The 18,995-nt window shown below is 39.7% G+C and overlaps 1 protein-coding gene across 4 annotated transcripts in view; it reads left to right on the top strand.

Annotated features, from left to right (window-relative positions):
- DLGAP1 (DLG associated protein 1) overlaps positions 1-18,995 on the top strand; it is an 876,465-nt gene that overhangs the window by 480,011 nt on the left and 377,459 nt on the right. For all 4 annotated transcript variants that reach the window (XM_082258776.1, XM_082258777.1, XM_082258774.1 and 1 more), the window contains one exon: positions 12,760-13,799. In XM_082258776.1, the coding sequence (XP_082114902.1) occupies positions 12,831-13,799 (969 nt within the window). In that variant the 5' untranslated portion in view covers positions 12,760-12,830. The remainder of the gene's footprint in view (positions 1-12,759; positions 13,800-18,995) is intronic.

Consider the following 18,995-nt stretch of genomic DNA (forward strand, 5'->3'; position numbering starts at 1 on the left):
AGTGATTTTTGTTTTTAGTACATTACAGTCTGCTGTGTCACCTTGGATCTGTATATTCTCTCTCATTGGAAATAAAACTGTCTACATTTTGGAAACTGGTTTTATGCTTGTGAAACTTTAAAAACTGGTGTTTCCAGAATCATCCCTACTGCTGATATTGTTGTGCTGTGATGGGCTGTATTTGATTTCTGCCCTGCACTAACATTTGCTTTCTGCATAACCTGTGAATGCACACTTATAAAGCAACATTCCTCAACAAGGATCTGTACATTCACTCAAGATAAAGGATATTTGCAACAGGTAGCAAGATCTGCTACACCAAAAACACAGCTAAGCCTTCTTTGAAAATGAGCCGCGTGCCGACCAGCCGCTGTAGATTTACTGCGGCAGTTTCGGCTTTGTCCTGCAAAACGACATACCTATACGTGGCTTCGTGGGACTGCTAGCGGGGCGTGCGCACGTGCCGATTGGCCACAGGGGGAGCCAATGAGGGGATCCAGTGGCCGCTCCCCGTGGAGACAGAACGGCGGTCTGCCATTGTAAACACAGCAGACCACTGTTCTGTCAGTAATGAACACAAGGATCCTGTGTTCCTCTTATTTAGGAACACCGGTCTCTGTGTTCATGCAGCAAGCCCATCCCCCACACAGTTAGAAAGCACCCCCAGGAACAAATTTAACCCTGTGTTCACTCCTGGTGTTAACCTCTTCCCTGCCAGTGTAACTAGTACAGTAACAGTGCATATTTTTAGCACTGATTACTGTAGTAATGTCACTGGTCCATGGGGGAAAAATTGCTGATCGCCGCCATTACTAGTAAAACAAATTTAAAAAATTAAATAAAAAAAAAATGACATAAATCTTTCCCCTAGTTTGTAGATTCGATAACTTTTGTGCAAACCAATCAATATACACCTATTGGGATTTTGTTTACCAAAAATATAAAGCAGAATACATATCGGGCTAAAATTATGAAAAAATTTGATTTTTTTATTGGGAATGTTATATAACAAAAAGTAAAAAATATTGTTTTTTTTTTCAGAATTGTCGCTCTTTTTTTTTATAGCGCAAAAAAATAAAAATCACACAGGTGATCAAATACCACCAAAAGAAAGCTCTATTTGTGGGGTAAAAAAAATATATATATATATATATTTTTTTTAGGTACAGTATCGCATGACCGCGCAGTTGTCAGGCAAAATAATGCAGTGCCGTATCGCAAAAAAATTACCTGGTCATTACGGGGGGTAAAACCTTCCGGTCCAAAAGTGGTAAAGAGAGTTTTCAGGCAGACAAGACAGAAATGATTGATAATTTATTTGATCTGTGGAATATAACTTTACAATGCATGGCTGATGCTGCTTAGGCATTTAATGATACATAGCAACCAAACAATGCACTTGCAAACTAAAAAAAAGCGTATGAAATCTATAAGACACTCTCTGAAAAGTAATCTTGTCTTCTATCAAGGAATATAAAAGTCTCTGCAAAAGTTAAATAGCTTTACTGCTGTAAGAAAGAAAGAAACTTCCAATTTTTGGAGGCAATGAAATTGTGTCCTGCCACTCTACCTCTCCAAAGTACTCTAATACATCTTATAGATTGCTAAGCAATCACTTATACCAATCATCACTAAGATTCTGCACCCACCCATTCCTACTGAGTAGTCAACAAATAACTGCCTGTGCTGAAACAGAAGCAACAAAGGCAGAAACTCGTTGCATTGAGAGGGAAGCAGCTCTTGAGGTTGAAGCTGCAAGAAAGCAGGCATAAACAGAAGCACAGGTCTAAGCACAAGCTGCAGAAGTACAGGTTCAAGCACAAGACCAAGCCGCACAAACCCAAGAACAAACTGCACAGATTCAAGCAGGGGCTGAAGCAGAATTAAAGGCGGTACAAGCTGGGGCAGAAGTCCAGTTAGAATCCTTCAAACAAAAATAAGGATGTGGCAGCCGTCGCTAAGCTCAGAGTTTTCAGACAAGCTGCAGAGGAAGTCAGCAATTCTCAGAACAACTCAAAATATTTGAATGAGATCACAAAAAAATCCTCCAGCATAAGATACTGCAGGACCATGAAAATCAATCAGGCACTTTGGAAGTGGCAGCCCTAGACAAGCTCAGATTCTTTTTACAAACTGAGGAGCAAGTCCACCATCTAATCTTTCCAACCACTAATGACCCCATGAGAATGACTGCAGTTTGTTGTTAATCAGTGCAGTCACAACAACATTGTTTAGGGCCCTTTCACATGGGCGTTCAGCATGTCCGTAAATCATCCTATTTTTTTGCGGATGATATACGGACATAATGCATGTCAATGGCATTGCGGATGTCAGCGGATGACCATCCGCTGACATACGATTTTTGTCCTTTTAGTTCTGTTCCGTTTTTTGGAATGGAACAGAACTCTATTTTTGTTCCGTTTCAAAAATGGAACGGATGCAAAATCGGATGTCAGCGGTGTCATCCGCTGACATCCGCAATGTCCATAGACATACATTACAGTATGTCCGTATATCATCCGCAAACAGATGGGATGATATGCGGACATATGGAGCGGATGACACAAGTGTCATCCGCTCCGTGAAAATAAAAAAAAAGTGCCAGAGCGGATTGCAATGTGGTCCGCTCCGTGTGAAAGAGCCCTTAGACACTCTCAAGCCACATTGGACACATTTCTACCTTCCAAGTCACTGACACCCAATGCAGCCTCCTACATGTGCATCAGCTCAAAACCTACTATGACTAGGCACACACTACCTGAGACTCAGACGACGAGATCACTGGATGCCAAACCTCCCACTGGACTGAACCCATCCACCACTTAATTTTCTCCTCCAGAATCTACACATGAAGTTTCATGTACTGCTACCTGCATCAACAGCGAAGGAGCATCTGTCACAATAAGGCCTGAAAGAACTGATATGTCGGACCATGCAAGTACATCACTCCCAGACAACTAATAAACATGAGCCTTATGAAGTTCAACAGTTGCCCAGAGAACTACAGAAGTTAGAATTACATGATCAAGTCAGGAGTCCTGGATCTTAGCATCCAATTTATGCAAGAAATTGATTTGTTAATAGACTTAAAACTGTTCATTGGGAGAGAGTAGAAAAAAACTTACAGCAGCCCTGAAGTAATAGAACTTACCTTAAAAGGATCTTCCTTTATTGTCCAACAGAGGCAAACAGAAGTCACAGGAACTAAGTGATCTGCTTCTTGAGCTTGAAATCACCAAGGAAGACCCACATACAGTATTCCCGATTGTTAGCTACTTATGACACTGCAAATGGCTTAAATTCAGTCATAGCATAATTGCCTTACAATATCCAAGCAAATTAGGCAACAGTGAGTTTAAGGTATAGGGAGGAACATTAAATCTCCTTTTCACCTTTATCCTTACTTTCAAAGTTCATCAAAGGCTTAGTCAGAACTGAGACTGATCCAAGCTTGTCAATTATCAATTAGACATTCCTAAGACTCCAACTACAAGAAGAGAAAACTTTACCACTAACTACAGATATGCCAGTAATGGTGTCTCTTATTTAGAAGTTACGCCAATGCCCAGTTACGTCCACTAGTGAAGGCAAAAAGACCCAAACTCCTACTGTTTTATTTACAAGAAATCACATTGTCTCTGGGAACATTATGCAAAGGAAAGCCATTTGAAGAAGAAATTGTTTCCAAGGAACCATTCCATTATCTTCAGATGTTGTACATCCACAGATCACTTTGCCAGAGACTACAAGGCTCCAGTTAAATGCTCAGAATAGACAGTGATATGCACAAGTCAGTCTTACACTAAGGCTGGGTTCACACTTATGCGAATTGGATGTGGGTTTCCCCACACCCAATTCACATGACAGGAGATTGTGACCAGCTCTCAATGAAGCGGGTTCACACATCTCCGGGACGACTGCGGAATAAATTGCACTGGGCTCCTGTGCATCTTTGGCTCCATTTCAGGTCCGAATTCAGCCAAAAATGTGTCCCTGAAACAGAGAAAAGGGAAGCACTGGACCCCTGCTGTCAGCCGCATTCGTTTCAAGTGTGAACCCAGCCTGAAGAACCCTTTAAACAAGACTCTACATCCACTAAAGATAAGATTCAAATAAGATTATAGCAGGTAGAGCTATGAACAGTCAACTCCAACAATCATATCTAAATTGTATATAGTGAACTACATTAAAAAGGACCTTCCAAGAAAACCAATGACAAAATTTGTTTCGTTAAGGTGAAACCAAAAAAAGTTGCCAGTATTTATATTGTTGTAGACAATCAAAGCAGTCATTTATTTGCCACTTTGACATGTTTAATGTCAATGGAGAAATATTGTCCTGTACACTGCATACATTGATGACACAGTAGGAACTGTGGGGAAAAAATTTGATTCTGCTGAAGAATTCATTATTTCAGACATAAAAGGAACTGAAGGAATTTGTCTTCCTACATTCATCAAGTACAATCAAATACCAAATGATTAAGAGGAGATCCCTACGCCAGAAGGCACGTGTCATCTACTCTTCATAGATTTGACTGGTTACATTTCACCACTTGATGACAATGCCAAAATCATAATTCTGCTCAGAAGAGACATTTAAAGAGTGTACAAATTACAGGAGTAATTGTAACAATAATGCCTATGCCTAAAAGGAACTAGGGTGTGTCATTATCAGTGCTTCTTGCTCCAGTGCAAAGCTCAAACTGTGATCACACTTGTAAGACTATAATTAACAGAATTCAAGGCAATACTACAGAAAGAGTTCAACTCTGATGACAAAACTTCTCATGAGTGATCATGTCCACATGAGAGAATCATCTTACGTTAGTGAAACAACATCCTAAATTACTCTTGACAACAGCAGGACTTAACCTTTAACAGGTGACCTAAGTCTAATACAAAGATCCCAAACATACTGGTGTTCATTAGTGCATGGACTATGTATCTGGTGACTTTAAACTTACTTCAGTAGACTGAAAGAGTTGCTTACAAAGAACTAGCTACAACTTCAGGCTAGTACAGTCAGAGACAAAACTACACTTGACAACTGTAAAACAATTATGTCCTTACACATAAAAAAATCTTGATCAGAGCTTCAAATACTTTGATTCACTCTTCTGGAAACAGAGCCTTAACCTAGCCTGTACCTCCGCTACAGAATCATCTATCAAGATCCAAGCTGACAATGCACTGAAGAATCGCTCCAATCTAAGCAGCTTCTCCCTGCCGCCACTTGAACTCAGGTGCTAAAGGCAAACTAAGTTGTCTACACTGATTCCTCAGAAGTAAAGAAAAGAGGCGCACACACTGTATGAATCCCAAATCTCCACCTTTATTGTAGCACATCCAAAACATGACAGTGACAATTTCCACTCTGGAACCACCTCCTCAAATGCGTTTCATCCAATCAGGGCTCAATCATAGAAATGGAGGTTGAGCCAAGAGGAGGATATGTGCAACACCTGATGCATCTTAAAGCATCATCTATTTTTAAGAAGAAACTTGTATGCCAGTAGTGTCCTAATAACAGACTATTCAATTAAAAAGTTATGCATCAGGATTACAAAAAATCAGCCTAAGAAGAGAACACAACAAAATTAACAATATAAATACAAGTTTACATTTATACACACATATATATATTTATATATATATATATATATATATATATATATATATATATATATATATATATATACATATAATTATACACTATATTGTCAAAAGTATAAGGACACCTGCCTTTACATGCACATGAACTTTAATGGCATTCCAGTCTTAGCCTGTAGGGTTCAGTATTAAGTTGGCCCTCCATTTGCAGCTATAACTGCTTTAGATCTTCTGGGAAGACTGTCCCCAAGGTTTAGGAGTGCAGGACAGTCAAGTTCCTACACCCCAAACTCGCTCATCCATGTCTTTATGGATCTTGATTTGTGCACTGGTTCGGAGTCATTTTGGAACAAGAATGGACTATCCCCAAACTGTCACCACAAAGTTCGGAGCACAAAATTGTCCAAAATGTCTTGTATGCTGATGCCTTAAGAGTTCCCTTCAATGGAACTAAGGGGCCAAGCCCAACCCCTTAGAAACTACCCCACACTATAATCCCCCCCTCCACCAAATGATTTGGACCAGTCCACAAAGCAAGGTCCATAAAGACATGGATGAGTAAGTTTGGGGTGGTAGAACTTGACTGGCCTGCACAGGGTCCTGACCTCACCCTTTTGGGATGAATTAGAGTGAAGACTGTGAGCCAGGCCTTCTCGTCCAACATCAGTGCCTGACCTGACAAAATGTGCTTCAGGAAAAATGGTCAAACATTCTCATAGACACACTCCTAAACATTGTGGACAGCCTTCCCAAGAGAGTTGAAGCTGTTGTAGCTCCAAAGATTCTGATGTCTCTTTCTGGCACATAGCTCCGTTGGAAATTCTGAAGAATCATTTGATATGCTTCCCAAATTCCACAAGCTAAGTGCCAGAAAGAGACATCAGAGTCTTCGCTGTCGTCACTTTCCGTACCTGATGACAAATTTTCCCATGAATCGCTATCGCTCAGCTCTTCAAGTAACTCCGTTGTTGCTGTTTTCCAGTTCATCTAAAAGCGCTTTTGCGCAAAAAAAAACGCTTTTTGGACGCCATGGTCACTCAAAATTTTCCAGGCACAAAGCACTGGAAAAGCACAGGTAGGGCACTGGAAAAGTCACCAGGTGCAATCCTGTGCTGAAATGGCATGATACAGTGTAATTCGTTAGGATCACAGCTTTGTATCATGTCATTTTGTGTCTTTCCACTTTTGAATTTGCCGCCGGTTCCAACCCCTGCGTCGCAACGCTCGCAGAGAGGTACACAGAAGGCAAGTGCCGGCAATCAAACGTGCACAGAGCGGGGAGAGACTGTGAGGAGGATGGGGAGGACGGCAGGGGATCGCAGGGAAGGTGAGTAACATTCTGGGGTAATCCCGAGTGTGGCTTGGGGTTACCGCTTTTTGGTACTGAAAGTTAACCCCGAGCCACACTCGGGAATACCGCCAGGGGGGTTAATTAAATGTGGTAACATTTCAAAGAAACTCAAGTACAAAACTGCGAGTATAAAACATTTCTTGCACATGATTGGATGATGGAAGTCAGCAGAGCTCAAACTCATTCACTTATCTAGGAAAAATTATATTGCTAAATACAACTTCTCTGGCAAGGTAAACAGTCTACAATATTTACCTTTAGTAAATCAACCCAGTGCCTCTGGATTGGGGACTTTATAGAAGGAGCCCCTGGAAAATACTGGAGAATTCAGACCATCATTATACACCCATTGTAAAGGGGGTTGGTGAAATTCTCGCGCTGTCTCTCTAGTTATTTAAATTCTCGCCTTTAATGCTGCAGGTACTGTAATTGGTAACCTACACAATACAGATACTTTTGGTTGGGGGGAGTACCGCGCTTTAAAGTGCTTGATGTGACATTAATTAAATCATATAAATATGTGAAAAAGTGCCTTAGTGCTTCTCCATATAATATTCACAAAATATGTATCACAATGTACAAAATTATTCAATCAAATAATATAATTCATAAATAATTAGGTGGAATAATCTACTAAATAAAATTAATAATTCTTAAAATAACAATCCATATATAATATAAAGTGATACAAAATATATATAAAAATTCTTAGTACGTGTCCATTTAATAAAATTATTTTAGTGCTCTTAAATAGGTGGTATCAATATAAAGTGCTGAAGTGTCCTTTAAATAAATATATAAATATGTGGTGAACAGCAAAAACTTCTTCTCCAAGTTTCACATGCAGGTGCTCTTTTGTGCGGTGCCCACTAGGTATACACCCATTACTGAAATAGTCCACTTTTCATAGATACTGTAAATTATATATTTTGTAGATTTAAATTGTGCTATATTATAAAGTTTTTTGTCTACAGAAACTAATCATGGGTTGGCCCACCATACCAATTACAGTTAAAGCATCTTTGCAAGCTTGGAGAGAAGTCTCAAAAATATCACCCAAAGTAAACCTCTTCCAAACCTGTGACATCCCTATTAAGATATTGGAAGCTAAAATTAACAAACTCAATGTCACCAAATTAGGGGATTATGGTCTGTCACTCTTTTTTAGACATTGCAGGCTTAAAGATTCAGAAGAAATTATCCAGGAATTTTCCCTTCCTCAAGACTTGTCAATTACCATATCAAAAATTGTTTTCACTTTAGCCAAACATCCAATTTCAGAATTGACATCTAATTCCCAAACATGGAATTTTATCTCCACAGTACCACCCCTAACTAAAGGTATATCCCTTTTATACTCCTGCCCAACATCAGACTCCCTTGAAACCAAATCTCCACATATGCTGAAATGGGAAAAGACGCTAAATAACTCCTTTACCCTTAAGCAGTGGCAAATAGCTATCAGCTCAAATCATAAACTATCCCACTGCAATAATCATTGGGAAATGTTGACAAAAATTGTAAATAGATGGTATTTCACTCCTTATAGGTTGTCGAAAATGAATCCTTCCCTTTCGCCACTATGCTGGAGAGAATGTGGTAGAGTGGGCACCTTACAGCATATCCTCTGGGAGTGTCCCTCCCTTACAAGCTTTTGGAAATCAATTTTCAAATGTATAGCATCAATCACTGGATTCCTAGCCCCTCCCAAACCAGAATTGGCACTGTTGAATCTAAACATTGAATTATACCCAATGATCTACAGACAAATGATTATACATCTCCTTTCGGCAGCCAGAACATTAATTCTGCGAAAGTGGAAATCCACTGATATTCCTAATCTTTCTGAAGTAATAACACTAGTTAACGAAAACTATAAGTTAGAAAAAGCCTTATCTTTCAACAATTTAACATACCACAAATTTCAAAAAAATTGGTTGGAATGGCCCTATTTAACACATGATACTAGAAGCTTATAACTTAGCTCATTGTTAATTAATTCCTACTCATCCTTGTCTAGGAGATGAAGGGGAAGTCGGCGACCTACGGTTAAGTGACATTGTTCCCATAGGGGTTCTAAGCCGGGGTGGTCAGACACCTCTCCTCTACTCCCGTCGTTAAAATATACCGTGTTAAACTTTATTTGTGTTGTGTAACGCAATTTAGTAGGAAGATTATAACTACTGTTTGAATACCAGTATGTTCTTTATTGGAAAATATTCTACCTTGTTATTTTCTGATATCACACTTTGTTTGATGTGATTCTCTGCTTTCTTTTCACCTGTTTTTTTTTTAAATTCAATAAAAATTATTGATTGAAAAAAAAAAAACCGAATCATGGGTCTACTGAATGCTCTTGTTGCATTATTCTGCCTTCCTTTCTATCTCAAACCTATCATTACCCTTTTTAAGCATGTCATTGTGATAAGAAGACAACTTGTAACCATGCGATTCCATAGCGAGATCATATGAGCATTGCTTTAAACCTGTCAATTGCCTCCTAAGAGGAGTAACCATATCAGCAGTGGCACCACAGTCCCTTTAAAAAGAGGCACACTGAGATTACCTCGTCTGCAGGGAATCAGTCGTCATCACTCAGCATACTATGCTTGAGCTTTGGATGCTTATAAATACTTCTTCTCAATATCCCTTGAAGCTAGAATGCTCCACTGAAAATAGTTCTGATCAAAGTCATGTAAGCATGTCATTTTCCAGTCTGTTTTATTCATGCTGTGCTGAGGAAGAGATCTTGGGAAAATGCTTTCTCCATCTGCCTTGGCTGCTTCAAGGTGTTCATTTCTTTTATGTCGAATGGCAAATTCTCAGAAGCTGATGCTTTGTGATATAAACATTTGCTTATTAAAAATTCTAACACCTTTTATGTAACGTGTTGTGCTATGTTAAACAATGTCTTGGAATTAGGTCATTCCTGCTGAGGGAGATTGAACTTTATCTTGACAAGCTTCCTTCTGATATTATGTGTTGTAGTATAAGAACAGAACTGCGTATCTGGACATTCAATTCTGCTAATATAACAGACTTTGTTGTTAATCACTTAAGCCCCGGAAGATTTTACCCCCTTCCTAACCAGGGGTTATTTTGCGATTCGGCACTGCGTGACTTTAACGGACAATTGCGCGGTCATGCGATGCTGTACCCAAACGAATTTGACGTCTTTTTTTCCCACAAACAGAGCTTTCTTTTGGTGATATTTGATCACCTGTGCGATTTTTTGATCATGCGCTATAAACAAAAAAAGAGCAACAATTTTGCAAAAATAACAATATTTTTCACATTTTTTTATATGAAATTCCCCCCCCCCCAAAAAAATGTAAAAATCTAATTTTTTTTAAATTTTTGGCCAATTTGTTTTCTGCTACCTATGTTTGGTAAAAAAAATCACAATAAGCGTATTTTGATTGGTTTGCGCAAAAGTTATTGCGTTTAATAACTAAGGGAAAGATTTTTGTCATTTTTGTTGTATTTTTTAACGCGTAATGGCGGCGATCTGCATTTTTTTGCGGTACTGCGACATTGCGGCGGACAGATCGGACCCTTGACTGACATTTTTGACACTTTTGGGGGTACCAGTGACATTACTACAGTAATCAGTGCTATACATAGGCACTGTTACTGTAAAAATGACACTGGGAGGGAAGGGGTTAACTTTATTGGAGAGGGAGGGGTTAAGTGTGTCCCTAGGGGCGTGTTTCTAACTGTCATTGGATGTGGCTAGTGATGTAATAGCACAGATCAACGGACCTACATAGCAGGGCCGAGTGATCTGTGTTTTTACACAGGGGAGAATGACAGGCGGCTTTGTTTACACTAGCTGCCTGCCTTTCTCCCTATCTGCCCGACGATCGCGAGTGACCGGCAGACATCTGGTCCGCCGGTCACACGCACCGGCTTCGTCGGGTACGAGCGGGGGCGGGAGCGCGCCTCCGGCGGCGCGCGCTCGCCCCCTATTCGCTCCCAGGCTAGTGACGTACCGGTACGTCACTTTGCCTGGGAGGGGCTGACCGCCGCCGTATATAGTCGGGCGGCGGTCGGCACGTGGTTAATGATCAATATATATTTTTTTACATTTATAAATGAAATTAGAGTATATTTTTTAAATCTTTTTATTACATTAGAAAGATCTTTGAATTTAGCCTGTCCTAGAATATTAATGTGCATTGGACGACACTGGCACATTGGTTACCACCACCCAATGACTTCCTTTTTTTCTCAAGCGCACCAGTGACATGATTTACATGTTGGAGTTTAAAAAAAAACCTGGCATATCAGAGTATCATTCCTGCAAGACCTGTTATCAAATTCCAAACATTTGTAGCACACCCCCTTTTCGCTGTGCTGCTCCAAAATTTGGAGTGTACAATAGACTGAGAGATTTCCTGTTTCTTAATATACTGTATAGCTGCTTCTATCAGGTCTCCTTATATGCCTTACTAAGCAGTTTGTCTAAAAAACACAGTGCTGGTGATTTGATAAAGAGTGTTGGATATACAGTGATATATGCCTCAATGCAAGGAGAACAGGCAACTGAGCGAAAGGTTGGTGGGAAAAAAAGGCAAAGTATAAGTCCATAGAATTTATCAGCAGAAACCTTTAGCTTACAGATTGCAACACGATAAGCCCCAGCAGCCATGGTGAAAGGGGGCCCTGACTAATAGAAGAAGGACACAAATTAATATGTTTTCCAGCTCAGGCTGCTGGCTGCTGCAATAATTAGGTGCAGTTGGGAGCAATTAGTTGTCATGGCTAGAGGGGAGCAATATTGTTGGTCTACCTGAGAAAGAGCAGGGATGGCCACACTGACCTTAGGTTCCTTCAGTTCATGTCCTTTGTTTTTATTTTCACAGCTTATAATGGTATTTTACTTTATCAATGTTTAGGATAGCTTCTAAACTGTGCCCTCTGTGGGCTTTGCGTAGTCGAACACCTGTCTGGAATGTATGGTAAGGACAGGATGTTTATAGATTATATTGTAGCGTTAAATAGTCCCAGTTCTTTTATGACTGACCCAGAAGTTCTCAGACAACTTGGAGATGGTTGTTAGCTGTCATGACTTGGGACATACAGTATATCAATAATGTGATGGCCCTTTCCAGCCAAAGAAGTTTCAGTTGTGGTAACTTGAACAAGGCCATCGTCTTCATTAGTTTACAATGTGCAGTCTTTGTGCCTAGTGGTGACATTTTGAAAAAAATGTTGAATGACATGTTAAAAAAAATCATGATATTTCTTGTTACTCCAAACAACCTCATCCTTTAAGGTATATTATTACCACATATTATTACCACATAGATACTTAATCTGCTTCTGAAAAGACATTTGAAAACTGTTTATTTGACTTTGACAATACATTTGTTTTCTGTTTCTGTTGTATTACCAAAAGCCAATGCCTTATAATGTATGTATTGAAAGTTCTTCACCTGGTCACACTTTATTTAGTATGTGTTATTAATATTGTTAACAGTAACAGACCTATAGGTGATTCAATTATACAACTGGGTCAGCTGGCTATACCCTTGGATGTGGTTACCATTGGCATTCTAAGTATACATTTAATTACCATTTTTACTTGGCACAACCAGAGCCTTCAATACAGAATGCATATTTGTATTACACAAATTAATAGTTTCAGAAGCTTTTCTTAGTATTGGAGCAACCCCTTTACTTCTTAAGGTATTTTAAATATATTTTGTTTTAGAAAAGTATCAGCAAGTACTGGCATCTGCTTTTATGCATTACTGAACTCATAAGATCTAACATGTATTTTCTGTTTTGTAGGCCTTTGCTTAAGACCTCCACACTGACCACATAAAATAGTCAATGACTTTGACATATCCTTCATCTCAATTATGAAAGGCATATCAAGCAGCCGCAGCCATCATCATGGGGTTGTTTGTGATTCAGTATGTGAACCCATGCCTCATCACACAGACAGAAAGCCATATTTGCTGAATCCAGTAGATCCTCATCCTGCAGATCATCCCTACTATGCTCAAAGGAACTCCTATCCAGTGGAATGCATGATGTCCTATGGGGATCAGATTGCTAGTAGTACTTTTCCAAGGAGACATTACAGTTCTCACCATGAGCTTAAGGATGAGTGTGCACTAGTCCCCCATGGAACAGTTGGAAAAGGTAACCGCCTTCCTACCAATCTCTTGGACCAATTTGAAAGACAGATACCTATCAATCGAGATGGCTATCACACTTTGCAATACAAAAGGAGTGCCGTGGAGCATCGTGGTGACAGTCCTGGTAGGATACGTCACTTAGTTCATTCTGTTCAGAAACTCTTTACAAAATCCCATTCTCTTGAAGGACCAATGAAGGGAAATAGCAATGGAAGCAAAGCCAGCCCAGATGAAATGCAAACTGTGAGATATGGCAAGAGGAGTAAAAGCAAAGAAAGAAGAGCTGAGATGAAACCAAGAACGAACATTTCAGGGTGGTGGGGATCACAGGATAATTTAGACAATGATGTTTGCATGTACCATGGACCCTCTACAGTCATGACTATGGGTAGATGCCCGGAGCGTTCTGCATCTCAGTATTTCATGGAGGCTTACAATACACTTAGTGAGCATGCATTAAAGTCATCGAGAAGCAATAATGATGTAAAATGTAACACTTGTACAACAAATTTACCTGTGAGTTTACCTGTAAGTTTGGACAGCCAGATGTTGAAGAAAAGTTCTTGGGCATCAACGCTCACAGTAAGCAGGGCACGGGAGGTGTATCAGAAACCTGCAATAAACATGGAACAGGCACTGGCAAAGTCTGAGTCTTGTCAACCAGAGAGGACATGTCAGTATCTACAGGTATGTTATAAGAATTATGTCACACTTTTTATTGTTGTATACCCTCTTCACTTATGTGTTAGTACCAACAACATTCCTAGTTGTGTGGCAGATCAGTTATCACCACAGGTGCATTATGATGATTTCCACAAGATCTCTCTTCCTTATGAGGATAGGGACTCCTGCACATTATTTATGTACAAGGAATAGTCAACTATTGCTGAAAATGCACATTTTTGTTTTAAACTGTCAGATGTGACACACAAGCCTCTCTGACATCAACTTAAATATAAAGTTTCATAAGCACACCATACATACATGCTTTTCAAAATCCTCTAAGGAATTAATTATAGTTCTGACTTAGGTTGTTCTATCATCACTGACTGGTAACAAAAAAAACTAGAACATGTTATTCTCTGTATGTATCTCCCTTGAAAGATATTATCAACTCACATCCAATCTCTAGTCTGTGATGCATTTCCCTTACCTAGGTACAAATTGTACTAAAGATTGATTTAATCTGATGCTACCTGGATATATTTGGGGAAAAAAGGGATTGCATTTATGAGTACCAGTCACTGGGACATTAGTCACACAGCCTAGAAAAGGTTGGTTGGTTCCTATTGATATTTGCTAATTAAGCAGAGGCATACCACGGGTTTGCATGATCTTTTTTATAGAGAATAAGACGTTGTGTACCACACAGGAAATGTAAATATCAGGTGTATATATCAGACGAACCAACAATCTTCATGAACCTCGTTATTCTTGAGAAAATTATTAGAAGCTTTTTTGAGTTATGTTGCCCAATGTTTTAACACTATTTAGTATTTACAGCTTTATATGTGATTACATTTAGGACATTGTACTTTGCAAGCTAAGAATACATTCAGCTATGTCCAAACTATGGCCCTCCAGCTGTTCAGGAACTACAATTCCCATAATGCCTAGTTATGTCTCTGAATGTCAGAGATTTACAATGCCTCATGGGAACTGTAGTTCCCGAATAGCTGGAGGGCAATAGTTTGGACACCCCTGCTTGATTAGCTGTTCTGCCTTCTACCCAGTGTCTAGCTGAGCTCAGCTCAGAGTTTTCAAATGAAATAAATAACATTAATTTATTTTACTGGATTGAGAAGAATGCTTTATGGATCTGATGGTGTAAATAATAATATGTGAACCAACAGATGTCACAGATAGTGATCATAGAAAATGTATCCTTAAGCTCTGAATACTCTATGAGCAGAACTGTGCCTGTTAGTGTCATAGTGACACATCATGTTATTATGCTATTTAGATTGCTTTCAGTTTTATGTGCATTATGTTTTTAGGTGAATGATCCCTCCTGAATATCTTTGTAAATGTAGTTTACCAGTTCACAACACAGATCTCTGTATTAAAAACAAAACAGGTGGATATGTGTTAAAGATTGCCATGCATGGAGAAAAATCTTACTTACATGCAAATCATTTCATTAGCACTGTACATCAAGTAAACATATCTATGTTACAGCAAGTAAACTGTGGGACACCCAATCAGGCAACCAGGTTTTCAAATAGTACTGTCCATAGTCTGTGGTATGGCTGTTTAACTTCTTCTGTACCGTGGCTGGTATTATAAATACCTGTGAACTTTAAAAACTGCATGAGCCAGGCTAATAGTGCCACAGGAACCTATGAGGATATTAGCACACATAGTATGGGAGAGTACGCTTAGTGCACTGTGGCACTGGGTGCAGGGCCAAAATGTTGCTAATCTTAGAGGTGTCGTTTTTCATATTGACAGGGAGCACAGGCAATAAAAGTAGCACTAACTGTGGCCCATTAATACTCATCCGCCCCCTCTGTTCTCTCGTCCTCCACTGTTCCAGCCTGCCATGTCAGGGGACAGGAGTATTGATGATGATGTATTTACTCCAGTAAGCCAATTGGGGGGCCTAGAAACCTCATAATCTTTTTGATCATCCAGAGTCTCAAGCCCAAATATAGAGAGTTACCATCTAAAGTAATGGTCCACTGGTAATGTAAGACAAACAGTCCCTTTCATAGTTTAGTTGTAAATTTAAGGATCGTCTTCACTTGTTAGCATTTTACCTGGAGGATATTTCTCCTTTGGTTTAGGCATGCTCAGAACAGGTTTTCCATTCTAGGTGTACTAAAAGTTATGTATGCAAGTTGAAACATTTGTATGCAGAGTGAAGCCATTATTTAGGTGCTGTCCCAGCTGGGAGGGAAAGAGTCAATGTCATACCTGGTTTCTTGGCCTTTTTGTCAGGTTTCTGTCTGGGTCCGACCAACTTGTCCTTTGTGATAAAAAATGGATCAGTGGTCCGGCTCAGAGAAAGAAGTGTAATAGAGAGTAAGGCGAGAGGCAAGTAAGCCCAGAGACTTCCAGTGCAACTGTGGGTTCTGAGACCCATAAAGGATAGAGACAGAAGATGAGACCTGGAATAGCAGAAGGATGTTGTGTACTGATGCCCACATGTAGAAGCTTGGTATTTGCCCTGAAGACTCCAGCAATGGAACTTACTTCTGAAGGACTTACACTTCTGTGAGAGAGCCTTTAAAGGACTATGATTGCTGGACTGCACCTTTTCAGGTATGCTGAGGCAGCAAACAAGCCTGTAGTTATATATATGGAACTAGTAATGTATTGAAATGTTACTAAAGAGGTGTATCACAAGTACAGTGTATCACAAGTAACCAAAACACACACAGTTTACTAATTGGTCTTAACACATTGGGGTATGTAGACATCAGTGTAGGTTGGAGTGATGTGAAGACATAAGTGGTTTCCAAGAGTAACTGAAGAGTAACAACGAGGGAGATTTTGTTGGCACTCCTTCCCCCAGCGGTCTGTCTCCCATAGCAATAGAGCAGATTGCATCACAGAGGTTTCTGATCCTGTACAAAGGTACAGAAGGTCAAGAGTTAAGTGAAGTGTATGTGTGGAGCCTGCACAGAGTGCATGGCAGAGCCAACTCCACTACTGGTAAACTGTAGTGGAAAACGCTGGACAGATGGATGTGGACATTGGCTTAGTTTGTCCCTCCTAAATGCAAATCACAGAGAAGGTGTACATTGTCATGGGGAACCAAGCATTAACTGTGAAACAGTTACAGTGCCAGTGTACATTCATCTCTAAGTGTAGAGGTCCACCTTAAGGTTGAGTATTCTCCCATGGCAGCCTCAGCCTTGTCCCAGGGCATTGGTAAAGACAACACAAAGCAAAGAAACTACATGTGTGTAGTAAAGTGACCCTGTACAAAGTGCCTAGCATATGCCCAGAAGAACCCACCCTGGGGTAGGCCTCTCATGTGACCCTTGCTTGGCACCCAACGAGGAGGAAAACATGAAGAACGTGGCGACCAAACACCCGCCTACACATTAGCTTCATTTTCTCCTTAAAAAGGGGAATGATTGTGAATGCATATCAGGGGAATAGTTATAAAATCCTAAGACAAAACACTATAACTCCTACACAAAATCAACTCATTAATTTCTTCCCTTAGTTGCAGTTGCCAAAGCATAGAAGGGTCTTTACTAAACATTTTCTGGGACTGTCCAGTACTGGCCAACATCTGGTCAGGGGTTAAGGCCTTTATTAAAAACCTGACTAGGGTGTCTCTTGTGGACAAGCCAGCCATTTACTTATTGCATAACATGCCACTTTCATTCAAGAGATACAAAAATGCTCTTTTCAAACATCTTCTGAATGCTGTGAAAGCTTGCATTTCTGCTGTTTGGAAAAAGATAGACCCACCTAGCATGGCACAGTGGCATACCAGAATCTTGAACATTGAATTGATGGAGCAGCTCAAGGCAGAAAAACATTTTCGTATATTAACGCCCGGGATCCTATATATAGAATCACTGACCTCTGATGCCCAGACTCCCTAATTGTGTGAATGTAGCCTTGTGACTCATTTTCTGGCAAGAGGACCCCCCCCCTTCTCTTTACTCTCCCCCCATTTTCCCCCCACTTCCCCTTGCCTAGCCTATAGCTATCTGTGGCCGCTTATTCTCGCTACCTTTACCCCTTAGATTACACCACATCCATTTTGTTCCTACCTCGGTACCCTTTTAAACCTTTGAAGGATTTGTTCTTTGGACTCCACCACCCTTCCTCAACATACTCTGTCCCTTTAACTCATAAAATTAAAATGCAGACCGAAACTGGGACAATATTAGTATGATGTCTAAACATCTCATTCATTAATTGCTAGATATAACCTCTACCCAAAAAGTTTTGCTCTGTAAGCAAATACTCATATCCATCGAGATTTGTTACTGTTCTATTATTAGATTTATTTGTTAACTGTCTCACTTTGGTTTGAATAAATAAAGAATTCATAAAATTTTGGATGGGTGGACATTTGGAAGAATAGCACTAAATTGTGTGGAGCAATTTTGAACTGCCTGTGTTAATTGTGTCCCCACTTTATAAACTGATCTCCAAGCAGATATAAAACAATTCCTAAATTCAGTAATGGCTCAGCTTAATGTAAAAGTCCTTTATGTTTTTTTTTTATATCTTGCTCCATGCTTTTAAAAACCTTAATGAAATTCTGTCTGCACAATGACATTAGTCAGTTCTTAAAGCATTTTTTTTTTTTTTTTTATAATTCCTTATCAGATTTTATGTCATACAGGGATATATCGCAGCCGGCAGGCTCCCACAAAACAACAATCAGTATGGGCAAGGAGCATGTTTTACATACAGAAATTAAAATCAAAGTAAAAGTAAAGTAAAAGCACTGCAGATAGACTAGCAAATACAAGGTGCATCCTAACAGTAGCTGTAGAGTTCCTTTCCCCCAGTTCTCAAAGATTTAACATGCATCACTTACCTTTCCAGCAGCCCATGTATTGAAATAATCTTCCAATTGTGTAGAATACTTGCTCTGCCCCCGGCGCCCACACACATCTTTTAGGGTTTCTTTACTTTACTACAAGACTATAGTAAATCAGTAGGATTAACCACAGTGTGCTGCAGGGGAAGCCAGTATCTGACCCATTCGACAGGTCAAATACTTGCAGCGACAGAGAAGCTGCAGCTTTTTAATACACAGACCACAGGAAAGGCAAGTACACTATATTACCAAAAGTATTGGGACACCTACCTTTACACGCACATGAACTTTAATAGCATCCCAGTCTTTGTCCGTAGGGTTCAGTATTGAGTTGGCCCACCCTTTCCAGCTATAACAGCTTCATT

The sequence above is a fragment of the Pelophylax lessonae genome, assembly GCF_965119305.1.
Source record: "Pelophylax lessonae genome assembly, chromosome: 5".
In the NCBI taxonomy this organism is placed as follows: domain Eukaryota; kingdom Metazoa; phylum Chordata; class Amphibia; order Anura; family Ranidae; genus Pelophylax; species Pelophylax lessonae.